The sequence below is a fragment of the Aquila chrysaetos genome, chromosome 2 (assembly GCF_900496995.4).
Source record: "Aquila chrysaetos chrysaetos chromosome 2, bAquChr1.4, whole genome shotgun sequence".
In the NCBI taxonomy this organism is placed as follows: Eukaryota; Metazoa; Chordata; class Aves; order Accipitriformes; family Accipitridae; genus Aquila; species Aquila chrysaetos.
In genome coordinates this window covers 12,359,565-12,372,271 of record NC_044005.1, presented here as the reverse complement: position 1 = coordinate 12,372,271, position 12,707 = coordinate 12,359,565, and the positions used below count along the sequence as shown (strand labels likewise).

General features: G+C 47.4%; 1 protein-coding gene and 1 long non-coding RNA gene across 7 annotated transcripts; both read right to left on the bottom strand.

Moving 5' to 3' along the window:
• Positions 1-13: 13 nt before the first annotated feature.
• CKB (creatine kinase B) lies at positions 14-8,237 on the bottom strand. 2 transcript variants are annotated; one of them, XM_030031264.2, is made up of 8 exons: positions 8,119-8,237; positions 6,306-6,493; positions 5,666-5,820; positions 4,625-4,757; positions 3,542-3,713; positions 1,865-1,988; positions 966-1,155; positions 14-379 (listed from the first exon to the last, which is right to left on the bottom strand). In XM_030031264.2, the coding sequence occupies exons 2-8, from the start codon at positions 6,481-6,483 to the stop codon at positions 201-203; spliced, it is 1,131 nt and encodes a 376-aa protein (XP_029887124.1). In that variant the 5' UTR covers positions 6,484-6,493; positions 8,119-8,237; the 3' UTR covers positions 14-200. The 2 variants fall into 2 exon arrangements, with proteins under 2 accessions (XP_029887124.1, XP_029887116.1); XM_030031256.2 differs by lacking the exon at positions 6,306-6,493 and adding an exon at positions 6,953-7,165 and having other exon boundaries at positions 8,119-8,236.
• Positions 8,238-9,947: 1,710 nt separating this feature from the next.
• On the bottom strand, positions 9,948-12,641 carry LOC115348502. Of its 5 annotated transcripts, none has more exons than XR_005933840.1 (3): positions 12,065-12,641; positions 10,613-11,961; positions 9,948-10,227 (listed from the first exon to the last, which is right to left on the bottom strand). It is a non-coding gene; the product is annotated as an uncharacterized LOC115348502 (long non-coding RNA). The 5 variants fall into 5 exon arrangements; XR_005933841.1 differs by having other exon boundaries at positions 10,613-10,913; positions 11,783-12,637; XR_005933839.1 differs by having other exon boundaries at positions 10,613-10,721; positions 10,865-12,629.
• Positions 12,642-12,707: the final 66 nt, after the last annotated feature.

The following is a 12,707-nucleotide window of genomic DNA, read 5'->3' as shown; positions in this document are numbered from 1 at the left end:
CATCTAAGACATCTCAGGCCAAAACAATAGTTTATTTTGTTTTTCAGCAACATCTCAACCATCAAAAAAATAAACTCTAACACAGATGGATGAAAGACTTCTCTACAGTGTAACTAAGTGGGCTCTGACCCGAGGGGTTTGAACTGGAGTGACATTTTATTATTCATCCAATAAGTTAGGAAGCATGAGAATAAAATGCTTTATTTCTGAGCTGGTATGAGGTCATCAATGGACTGGCCTTTTTCAAGGCGTTTTTCCATTTTAATGAGCAGCTTCACACCATCCACCACCATCTGCACCAGCTCCACTTCAGAGAAGCCCAGACGATCAGCATTGGAGACATCAAACACTCCTCCAACAGCAGCTGTGTCCACACCACCTGGAGCAAGAAATTTAGTTAGTACACTGACCACTGCTAGAGCAGGTGAGTCTATCTTTCTTCCCTCACTAGCTTGAGGTGGGAACACAGCAAGACAGTTCTCTACAAGCTGCCACTGCCACCTCCTCCTACATGAAGGGAGATAAAGCTGTATGTGACTGCCAACATGAGCCACTGAGCATGCCATTAGGCCAGCTCTTTACTCTTTTAACCCATGAGCAATCTAACCTGTGGTCAGAATTACCACTGTAGCTATTTCCTAGCCAGAAGTTAAAACAGAATTCCCATCCCTGCTTACAACAGCAACAGCTGCCACCAGGTTTACCTTAACTGGTGCTCAGAATACCACACAGAAGGACATACCTAGGTAGCCAGATACAGTAAGGTATAAGCAGAGCACTGTCATCCCCAACTGCTCCAAGATACAATTTTAAGGCTTGCTTCTCTTCATGTGCTTTACAAGGATACCTTTTGGATGGTGTGACAGGCACTGCCAGTGTGAACCAAGACATGGCTCTGGCTGTAGGCAGGCTTTTGCTGGTGTCTGAGGGCAGCCTGACTAGGACATCTCTGTATCACCTCTCACCTGTGCCTCGTTTCTGCAGCCGAAGCCTCTTGAGGACTTCTCCAAAACTCTCATGTTTCCCAAGGTTTGGTAGCTTGATGTGCACACCAGCACGGAGCCCCGTTCCAAGGTTGGATGGGCAGGTCAGGATGTAGCCCAAGTGTGGATTCCACATGAACTCATAGTTTTTGGTCTTGAAGAGAGTTTCTATCTATAGAGAGAATGAATGTTTAGAGATTGTTCTCTGCCTGAAGGATGTAGGTCATCCATTAGTGCTCACTTACAGCTTCAGTTACATAGCAACAGCCACAACAGTTTGAACACCTATTTAAGTCAGTCACTAAGCCCCCTCCATTTAAAAAAGGGCCACCAAGGGGCTTTTAAGGCCTTAATCTTGCTCCTAGCAGTGAGACAGGCTACATTTAAGCTACACTGAAATCTGAAATCACTACCTGTTGGGAAGCTTGATTTAGTACATGTCAAGCTGGCACATCTGTTAGGATTAGGGAAGGGCTGGTAAGGCTCAAGTTCATATCAAGACTAGAAGCTGAGAAAAGCATTCAGCCTAGAAACTTCAGTCCAGCTTTACCCGTCCACATTCAAGCACTTTCTCCTCCCTCCCAGGGTCTCTCAATGCTTGATTTATAGAACCATGTGGAAATCCTTTAAGTACAATTTAGACACTTGGATAAGGGTGCCACATCAGAGGACACATTCTAGATTTCATAGCCACAATGCTTTGACAACATAGGTGTTTCAGCCCTCACAGCTCTGGACCTCATCAGGGTGTTCCCAGAGACCCAGGCTATGAAGCACCACCATGCAGGACTCTGGAGGGGGCTTGAAAGAGTTTGCAGTCTCAGCTCTAACCCAACGAACATGTACCATTTGGACCTAGAGCTCAGGCAATATTGATTTACCTGTGTTAGCCCAGTACAGAAGCGGGTAAATACTTCCTTCATGTTGCCACCTTTCTGCATGGAAATAACTCTAAGGTGATCCTCCTCATTGATCCAGACAAGGAAGGTCTTGTTATCATTGTGCCTAGGAGACAAGGCAAACAACTTGTTGTCTGTCCCACCTGACATTTTCAAGATGATTGTAGTAGCACCAAATTACTCATCACTATAGCTTTTATTTTGAGAGGCTCACTTAATTGCTTCTTCAAAGAAATTAATTTTACTTCTTTTGTCCATGGAGGACCTAACAGAATTAAGCTGGTATTTTTTACCCTGCTCTTTTCAAGACGTATCTAGAATTGGCCTGTATCTAAACAAGTCAGAATGAGTAATAACATGACATTAGCCAGCCTAACAGTATCAAACCCTAAAATCCACTCATCCCCCTAGCTCACTCATGGTCTGAGTTTACAAATTTAAGAGATTTCATCTGTTCAGCAGAGTTTGCAGAAGGGTGATCAGTACAGACTTTGAGGCAGCCCTGTACAGTGATGTTCGTAATGACACCATGTTGACAATGTATAACAAAGCCTTTTATCAGAATTTTGTCAGATTCTGTTAAACTGCACTTTATACCTTATCAGAGAACTAAGTTGAGTTTTCACTATTAATTTTAGATCGGGGCTCTTCAGAGATGATATAAAAACCTCTGAACACCAATGGGCCCCTCTTGTCCTAGCTTGCAGCTGGCAGCAAGTACTATTGTCAGTATTTATCATGCTGATAATTTCTCAGCTTGATTAGGATCAAAAATTAACTAGTACCTGAGGAAAGTTATTTATGCAGACAACACTGAGAATTTACACTTCAAGCCTGTGGATTAGTCATGCTCAGATGACAGCACTATCTAGTGCTGGCAATCTGCAGGTAGATGATGCAATCTTAGAGGTGACCTACAGAAACAAAGCATGCTTCCTCTGGGTTGTACTGAAGCAGCTACAGTAATAAGATTGGAGTATTCCAGCTGATAAAAACCTAGCCCTTGGCTTACAAGGGAGCAAGTTAATTATGCTGCAGAAGCTCCCGAGATGCAGAGTTTTATGTAGGTGACCTACATCTGACAAGCAGAATCCTTCCATTCCACACCTCTGCATCAGTCAACTCATGTCACCGAGTCTCTGGGGGCAGGGGGGGATATCTTATCACTAGTACAGGTAAAGCCATACTAGTCCAGCATAAGTGAGTTTCTGCAAGCAGAAGCAATGAGACTACAAGGGAGCAACTACGCATCCAGTCTGAGCTAAGCCAACACTATGGTTTTGTTACCACAAGTTAGTCTTGCTCCTGGGACAAGAGCTGAATGTAGTAGCACATCTACTCCTTTAGAAGTTACTTACTTTCACAAACTGCTTCAATTATTGTCTGATGCTTCACTAACCCCGGCTGGATGGGTGGGCTCTGGTTACAGGCTAGCCAACTGGCTTGCTCCTACCAGCCCAACGTGGTGCATGGTAACACTTATCCAAATTCTGCTGGTTTAGATTCAACTTTCCCAGAGGATACCACACAAGTTTCTCATTAGATTCCATAATACGAGTCCAGAAGCTGCCATTTTGCCCAACAGAACAAGCCACAGCCAAAACTGCAAGATGTTTTTGCAGGGACTTTGTACAACTCCTCCCTTCCAGGCATACTCACCAGATACCCCTGGCATCAGGCCAATCTCGTGCCATCCCAGATGCCAACAGAAGAGGAGAAACTGGCTTGTCAAACAAGAAGTGATCATCAATCAGCTGCTGCTGCTCTGCATCAGTCATGTTCCTCAGAGCATAGTACTTCCCCTTGAGATCACCTTCCAGACTACCCAGAGCTGAAAGAGAGTTACTTTTAGGATGGGACCAAAGATGCTAGACATTCCCACCAGTTTAGAGACCACACACAAACTATGGCAGTGCCTGATCTGCTGGGTTTGGTTCCCCCCTTGCTTTCATCTGCAATGGCAATGCCTTTGTGGCATTACAGAACTTAAGGCAGTATCAGATGATTTGTCTGCACCTTCCAGGCTTATACAAGTAGCCTTTGTTCCCTTACATGCAGTATAGAATCATTAGTGCTGCTTAACTGTAGAACTGGAGTGCTTTCTTCCAAGGAGAATCAAAGTCATTAATATAACAAACAGTATTATTCTAGTCAAGGACTGTTACCCTGCCCTTGAGAGGTTTTGGAACAACTACACTCTCAGTCTCCAGAACTGCACCTTGAGTGTATCCTTTCCTCTCACGTATTGGAGTTGGGAGGCAATAGAAAAGAACTGCAGCTGATGAGTTCCACTGAAAACTAGGGCTTATTCCAGTCAATTGCACATTTGGAGCAAGACTACACCTCTAAGCAAGCTGAACATTAATGAAAGTCAATTAAAAGCAGCCACAAAATACTGCAACCATGACTCAAGCCCTGAAGTTGCTACATACCTATTACATTTCAGGTTTGAGCCATGATGAACCAACCTCTTTCCCCCACACACAAAGAAGCTTTCAAGATCAGCAAAGGTCAACTTAATGCAGTCTAACTTCCCTCTGACAAGTGCTCTTGCTCTCAGCTACAAACTGCAATGCTGAGGCAGCTGTAATGTAATGAGCCTTTTTCAGGGAAGGCTCCATATTCAGACTAAGTCTTGAGGGAGGTGGCTTTTGCCAACTGCCTCTATTTTCAAACTGCAAAGAACACCTCTTGTGCAAAGGACATAAGTAGTTTCCCCCATGCACCCAGTTCTCACTTTACCTTCAACAGAGAGCTTTTCAATAGCCCGCCTCTCTCCTCGACTACAATGCGGGGGAAGACAGAATCCACGGATGCTTCTACCAGTTCTGACACGGGAACTTAGCACGTAATTGGGATCCAGGTCATCACCTCCCTACAAGACAAAATAAACAGTGACTACAACCCTGTTGCCAAGATACCTACCCTAAATACATGTAGCTCCCATTTTATACTTGAGATATTCACTACTTGGCCTGTAAGCCAGTGTCTTGTCTTCAGGACTATTTTCTTCAACTTGAGCTCATGTATCTGTGTAACACAAGCCTTATTTTGAGGCTAAGCCTACAGCTACTAAGTAGTGCTAGAAGACAGGGATACCACCAGACCATCAGTTTTATGTCCATTTCAGACATTTCTGGGCTTCTGTTACCCCTTCAGATCTGCAATCTAGAGATATCAACATGAGGCAAACTCTTGTTGTTTAGGTAGGTGTTTACTCTTGCAAATAAGAATTATTCACTACTGTTATCCAAAGCCTCTTATTTTCAAGATGACCTATGGCTAGCCAGTCAACATGGCATTACGAATTCCTAGAGTCTACAGTAACATTTGAAATCCATAAAACGGGCAGAAATCCTTACTCCTAGCCATAACAATCTCTACTCTATAGTATGAGACCACCAGGTGATATTTAAGATCCAAGATCAGATAGTAGAAAATGTTAAGTTTCATGACAGTCCTCGAGTCCTAGGACAGTGTTGTTTAACTTGACTGCTACAGCCCACAGTTCATGGAAATACATGTTGAACATGTTTGGCATGACCTATGTTGCAGCAGCACATGAAGCAAGCTCCTGCTGCATGCCAGCTGCCTGGTTCTACCCAGCTACTGACATCCTGCAGAAGCAAGCTCTTAAGTCTGATTGCACTGGACACACAGCCTGTGGGTCTGTGCTGGGTGAAAATGAGGGGACAGAGCCCAAGCAATCAGTTTAGGCAGCTGCCAACAACTTTATCCAGTCCTCAGACCACTAGGCATCAGTAATTGATCAAAAGTTTATACCTGCAGGTTATCAGCGTTCAGGTCAGTCTTGTGCTCATCAGTTGGTTTGTAGCCACCATGCCTGTCTTCAATAACTGGATCAAAGAGTTCCTTAAACACATCATAGGATTCTTCATCACCAGCTACGCATCCTACTGTCATTATGAAGGGATGCCCTGGAGTGGTAATAAAGTCAGAAGAGCTAAGTTTGGGTGATGTTTGGCTGTACTCCAACACAGCACTAACCAGGCAAGTTCTTTAGTGGTAGGTCTAGTCACTTAGAAATGCATTCTTGCATAAAAACATGTGGAGAGACCCTACATTTCACACTTTATCCAGTTAGTAAAATGCAGTGCTATGGAAACCCATAGCTGTTGCCATTAAGCCACACTCATTTGTCAAGCTTGGTTTAGGACAAATTTGCACAGCACATCCAATTTCACTAGCTAATTTAGACCACCAGATAGAACTTTATGCCTAAACAATCATGCTTTGCTCTAAGCAAGCATGCTTTGCTTTTTGTTCTTTCTGCTACAGACAGAGCTGCATTTCTGTAGTCTGCTCATAAATACCACCTCCACAAGATTAGTTTTAAGTCACCATATTCAAAAGCACCAGTTACTTCAGCTGGCTCACACAAAATATTCTCAACGCATTTTACCAGGATTATCAACCCCAGTCTGAATGACATCATCCAGGGTGAAGCCACTGGGCGTGACTCTGTCTCTCAGTTTCTTGTATAAATCCAGGGTTAGAACTTTGGCCATGTGGTTGTTGTGGGTGCTCAGGTCCGGGTACTCCTCATCAGGAGGCAGTCTCTGATTATTTAGTTGGGCCATTTTGATATTGCTAGAGTAAAAATAAATACTGTAATGTTAACATGTAAACACATCTGCTCCCCCTTTTTTCATAGAAGTGCTAGAGAACATCAGGTAACCAGTTTGGAGTAGAAATAGACCAGAACAGCCAGGTAAGCCGACATTTTTTTCCCCCCCGCAGTTGTGTTATAATTAGAATGCATTTGGTTTGGGTTTTTTTTTTTTTTTTCCCCCTCCAGATTGAAAGTATTTAGCAGAGCAGTTACATAATTGAAGTGTCTGGGAATTGATATGTCAGATCACAGCAAGGAACGTGGTTTGATAGAACAAGGCCTCTTTTAACACAGCCATGCGTTTAGAGCCATCTCTCAATGCTTTATGAGATTTGCCTCTCAGCAGCTCAAGAGCTTTGGGTGCTGTTGTCAAGAAGCACTTCCAGTAAGGAGGGAGAACAGATCATTATGCAGATCTAACGGTCCCCAGCCGTTACCTGGGTTGTCAACCCCAGTCTGGATGACATCATCCAGCGTAAATCCACTGGAAGTCTGTTTATCCCTCAATTTCTTGTACAGGTCCAGGGTCAGCACCTTGGCCATGTGATTGTTGTGAACGCTCAGGTCAGGGAACTCGTCATCAGCAGAGTACTTCATCTTCAGGAGGTTGTGGCTGTTTGAGAAGGGCATGTCTGACCCTACCGCAGTCACTGGGGGAGAAAGAGGGGAAGCCTATCACTGGGGGCTTGGCAGGCCTCCGAACCGCCCGAGGTGGGCAGCCAGGCACCCAGGCAAGGTCACCTTGGCCGTTGCTCCACCCGTGCCTTTTACACCTTTGCTGCCGCACCACCTTCCACAAGAGCCAGGAAGGAGGAAAGAAAAAGTTCTTCACCTCCGCCAGCCTTGCCCCGTCCTTAAACGTCCCAGCCGCAGGGGCAGGGCTCTCCCCGCTCCGCCGGGGCACCGCCCAGGTGAAGGGATCCACCCAAGGTCGCGCAGCGCGGCCGTGGCAGCGCCGGGCGCTCCCCGCCGGCGGCTTTGGGGCGGGGGGGAGCGGCCGGGCCGCCGCGGGGACGGGGGGGGCTCTGCCCCGCCGGGACCCCGGGCCGGGCGGCAGGTGAGCGGGGCGGCAGCACGACGCCCTCGGCGGGCATTCGCGCCTCCTCCCGACGCCGCCGGGCTGGCGGGGGGGGACGGGACCCGCCGCGCCCCGGCCCGACGGAGGGATCGCGCCCGGCGCCCTCCGCACCCGCGGAGCCCCGGCTGCTCCCCCCCGCCCCCGACTTGGGAGCGAAGGGGTGGGAAGCATCCAACAAGCCATTATACAACAGACGGCTCCCTCGGGGGACCTGGCTGGGGCGAGCATATGTAACTACCCTGCTAAATACCGGGTTAATCTGGTTTTAGAGCGGGGCCCGCTCCAGCCGGGGGCAAGCCCGGTAAGCACCTGCGCCGCGCCCCGCTGGAGCTCCGCGCCACGTCCCCCGCTCCGGCTGCACGCCGGGCGCCCCTGTCCTGCGCTGCCCCCCGCCGCGCCCGCAGCCCCGCTCCCCCTCCTCAGCCGGACCGGCTCCACCCCACACAGCGCAAAAAAAAAAGAAAAGAAAAAAAAAAAAAATCTTATTTTAAAGCTGCAGGACGGCTCGGCTGCCCCGGGACTTACCGAGGGCTCCGCAGCCAAAGCAAGGACCTGCCCGCCCGCTCAGCGCCCCTCTGCTGCCCCAGTCGGAGTGGAGCCCCAGCAGCCGTGCCGCGCCTCTTTTATATAGAGCGCGACCCGCCGTTCCATTGGCCGCTATTTATAGCCCATTCATTCCATTGGGCCAGGCGCGGGAGGGCGGGGCGAGCGCCCTGTCGCTGGCCGGGCCCAGGCTTGCCGCCATTTCGCTTGGCCTCGGGGAGGCAGGGCGGTGGGACTCCGCCGGGGCTGCCCCCCGCAGCGGAGAGGCAACGGCGGCCTTGGTGACTTCATTAAACACGTACACGAGTGCGGAATCCATCTCCGCCTTCCATCGGCCAAGGGTTGTCCGCAGGTGGCGGTGCGGTTGCACGCCGACACAGGCACATGGCGTGTCGCCGTTGAGGCTTCACACCTTGAGGATTCAGTAATGCTGTAACATTCCATCATCCTAAAAATAAGGGCTTTGTAGTGTCAGGACTGGCACGCCCTGAGTCGCGTGAGTGATTAACTCCCCCTGAGCGGGCTTGGCAGAAGCCACCGACATGGCTGTGGCTCTGGCGCTCAGCCCCCCGCGCCCGAGAGAGGCGGCCTCGTTCTGCAGGGGAAGGCACCTGCCGCCCGCCCTGCGCCTCGCCTCCAGCACCTGCGAAGCTGTGGGCTCATTTTACAGTTTAATCTGAAAGGAAGTAGGGTGGTTGTGTGAAGCACAGTGAGTCTCCTGCTCTTGTCATGTGCCAAAAAAAAAAAAAAAGTCTTAAGCTTTATTGGAGAGTGGCTGATTTCCCGCTGAAGACAGATGCAGGAAGGCTGGGATTTGACCCATGTAAAGCTCACCTGAAATTCATGAAAATAGGGACTTCTACTGGTCTCTTTGTATGAATGAGCAGGGTTTGTCCCAAAGCTAAGATACAGCTGAGAATCCCGTTGTTTGCAGAAATAAATATACTAACAACGTGAATTACTATCTTGATCTTAATTTCACCTTTACATAATAGTTTCTTTATCTTTCTCTGACGTGTATTTCTCACAACAGAACCCACGTTTATCCTCCTGTCCAAACAGAGAGTGTACTTATCCATGCGAGTGCAGATCTGAGTCGCAGGGTTCCTTACTTTGACACGAGTTGTGAATGTCAGGAGACATCAGCTGAAGCTCTTTCCCCACCACAATTCTTTCAGAACCACAACCAGTACCCTCACCCTGACAACGAGAAGCATGTGCACTTTACAGAACCGCTTAGGATTTAAAAAAAAATATATACATATAGTGGAAATTATTACAAAATATAAAGCATAGACTGCTTCAAATAAAAATGCGTTCTGTTTGGCTACCATCCAGATTTTGGAGTTACTCCAGGTCTGATAGACTGAGATGCTGAGTATACAGATCTCCAGCAGAAGCCAAAGGGCTCGGCATCTGTGCAAGTCTGGTCTCTTATCTCCCGGATCAAAGAACAAATCCTCTCTCTAGGTCTCCTCTGCCTTTTTAACCTCACAGAATCTTCCCCAACGTTTTACTAGTTTCACACAATGTTCATGCTTCAGAATAGCGTAAATTGCAAATAATGCCATCGCTAAGCAAGTATTAAATGAATGTAAGTGTAAAATCATACCCAGAGTCTTCAAAATAAATGTAGTACTCCTGCATGACCTCAGTTGCAAACATAGTTCTGATTGTGGATTTTGCTGATGTAAAACACTCAGTTTTATTTTTAAATTAGAACAATAGAAGTAAAACTAAGCATTTTCTTACTTTACACCATATTTTTGTGGCATTTTTCTTCACAAAAAAAAGCATATCAGGGTAGGTAGTGAAGGCTACTTTTGGTTTATTCCATAATCTGTTGCCGCACAAACAGAGAAGCAATCAACTGTTCTGTACTATTAATTGTTCCATAGATTCATAGAGTCAAGGTCACCTCAAGAACCAAAATCCAAGGATCCACTTCTGTTCATTGGATATGCTCTTTCCCTCCCAGTCTTGCAGAACAGGGAATACCAGTCATTATTATAAGCTGGTAGTAGTCTCAATGTGCCATTCATTACAGCACTTCCAACACAAACAGACACCTCTTCTTCACAAAACTTCTCTCTGAAAAGACATGGAAAGAGTGTCACGGGTACAAAACAACCAAAATATATCCAATTTATGTGTTTAATAAATAGCGCACCCTCTACCCCCTTTTACTCACCACTATTTGACAAATTTCTAGCATGCAGTAAGTCAAAAGTGGCTATTACCTCACTGGGTTTTATTCAGACAGCATTTTAAGATTTGCTGAAAGCTGTGTATAAGTTGGATCCTACCTTTGTTACAGCATCCCATCCCAGCTTCCCTAGTGACTTAATTATAGATGCTGTGCCTTGTGTCAACAGCCTCTGATCAACCGTTTTATCTAGCTCATCTGCTGAGAGAATACTTTCTTTGGATAAGCCTGTATGGCCTGTTAGACTGTGATAAAGGCACCAATACTCACCTTCCGTGCTGGGATGACATCTTGGTGCATACTGACTTACATGCTACGTTGCCGTTCTGCAGCTCAGGATGGGAAGGTGGGTGATTACTCCAGAGATCTCTGCACTGAGCTTTAACAATGAAGAATTAAGGGAAGTTAATCATGGGCCATGCAGCTAACTTCCTAAGAGGCTTAATTATAAATGTTGTGCAGTGTACAACTGCAAGAGGAGATGGGTGTTAGCTAGTGAATGTGTCTTCTGAAACTACTCACGTGAACATAAGATGAACCTGAAGAATTAGGGGATAAACATCTTGAAAATCTAGAATAATATTCCAAATTAGGAAATAGCAAGAGAAAGTGGTTTGCTACGAACAACTGAATTGTTTCCAATTCCTAATTGACAACTAAACAGCACTTGAAAATTAAACATAACACTCATGTATCAGCAGATTAAAGAAATTGGTTATAGCTGCATCTGCTTAACTTCTCAAATGAAACTTCTTTTCCCATTTACATTTATTGCTTAAAATATATTTTCCTAGTTATTATCTTTGGTGTATTTTTTTCAAACTGCTTAGGCAGTCTGTTGAAAATTACTGATCATTTCCAGTGAGCTGAGTGCCTGTGGAAACTAGGAGTTGCTGAGCGTCTCGATCTTGCATACAGTTGGGCCCACAGTGATCAGAACAGCAGTTCATCATGGGAAAGAAAGGACATAAGAACATAAACAATGACAAATATAACCAATGACACTAAAAATGACAGAAAAAACCCCAAGGTAGATGCAAATATAAAGGCACAGTAGAGCCATGATTGCCAGTCAGAAAAACAGCTGAGTAGGAGTTCGCAGTTTAAGAAACCTCTGAAACTGCATACATTATGTTTAGATTAGATGGAGAAGAGTTTCATAACTAAATAACAAAGACTACTGCAATTATGATATGGGCAGGTCAATAGCACAACAAAAAATATGTTCTCACTTAAGGTAATGGGCAAAAAATTCCCTAATACTTGATGGAATCACATTCATTAAAAAAAAAATCTCAAACTGTCATCTAAACAGCACTCCATTATTGTGTTATTGATTGTGGAAGGATGACTTTTTCTCCACTATTGTGCATCACAGGTTACTGGTGAACGCAGCACCAGCACCGTACAGAGCGTTATCTGATTTAGCCGGAACGTTACCTGCACGTCCAGGGTGATTCACATGCTCTCTGCTATGCCCATACCCCTCCCATGCCAGGTGGCCTGGGCTTGTTGCAAACAGAAGATGAGGCGATACTCTCCTCCTTTGCTCCTCCTTGCCTCCTGACTACATCCCCCGTACCACTGGGGCACGCAGGGCTCTCCACATCACTTCAATCCTAAACACGAGACAGAAGTAGGAGTTAGTACCGTGCTATTTGGGGTTTAGATAACGATTCCGCTGCTTCTGAGCCCACATTGTGGTTTCTCCTACAGCCTTACGAAACTCATATGAAGAGCTTGGTTGGCCTTGAGCTGCCTTTCCCCCGAGGAGGCTGCCCTGGGGGGAGGGCAGGCAGAGATTTCTGGAAACCGCCTGCCTGGGTGCCGGAGGCGAGGCCTGGGTTCACTGATGGGAAAGGCAGAGACATTCCCTGGGGAAGGGGCTTCACCCTTGCTGCCGGTGACCCTCAAGTCTCCCCAAACACACATTTGATGGGAGACACATGAGTTCCCCTTGGGTTCACTGGCAACCCTCGCGGCCCGCCACAGCAACCCGCTGCCCCCTGCGACCCCTCGAGTTTCACCGAGAGGCACGGTGAACGGCAGATGCCCCTCTGCACCCTCACGGCCCCACAGCCGGCTGGGACCGCCTCCCCTCGCCCAGGCGGGACCACCCCGGCCGGCTCGGAGAGGGCTTCCCGGGGGGCTGCCGTCGGTGACCGTCCCCCTCCTCAGGAACCCCGCAAGCAGCGCTGAGAGGACCGGAGGCTGGGTCGGGCAGCGGCTGAGGGGCCGGGCGCCTTGATCGGGCTGCGGGCGGTGGGGGCTGAGGGGCCTGGCGGCGGGAGCTGGGGCTGCCCGCGCCGGGCACGGGCGGCGGCGACGACTCCCCGGCTACCGGCAGGGCTGGCGGGGGCGGAGG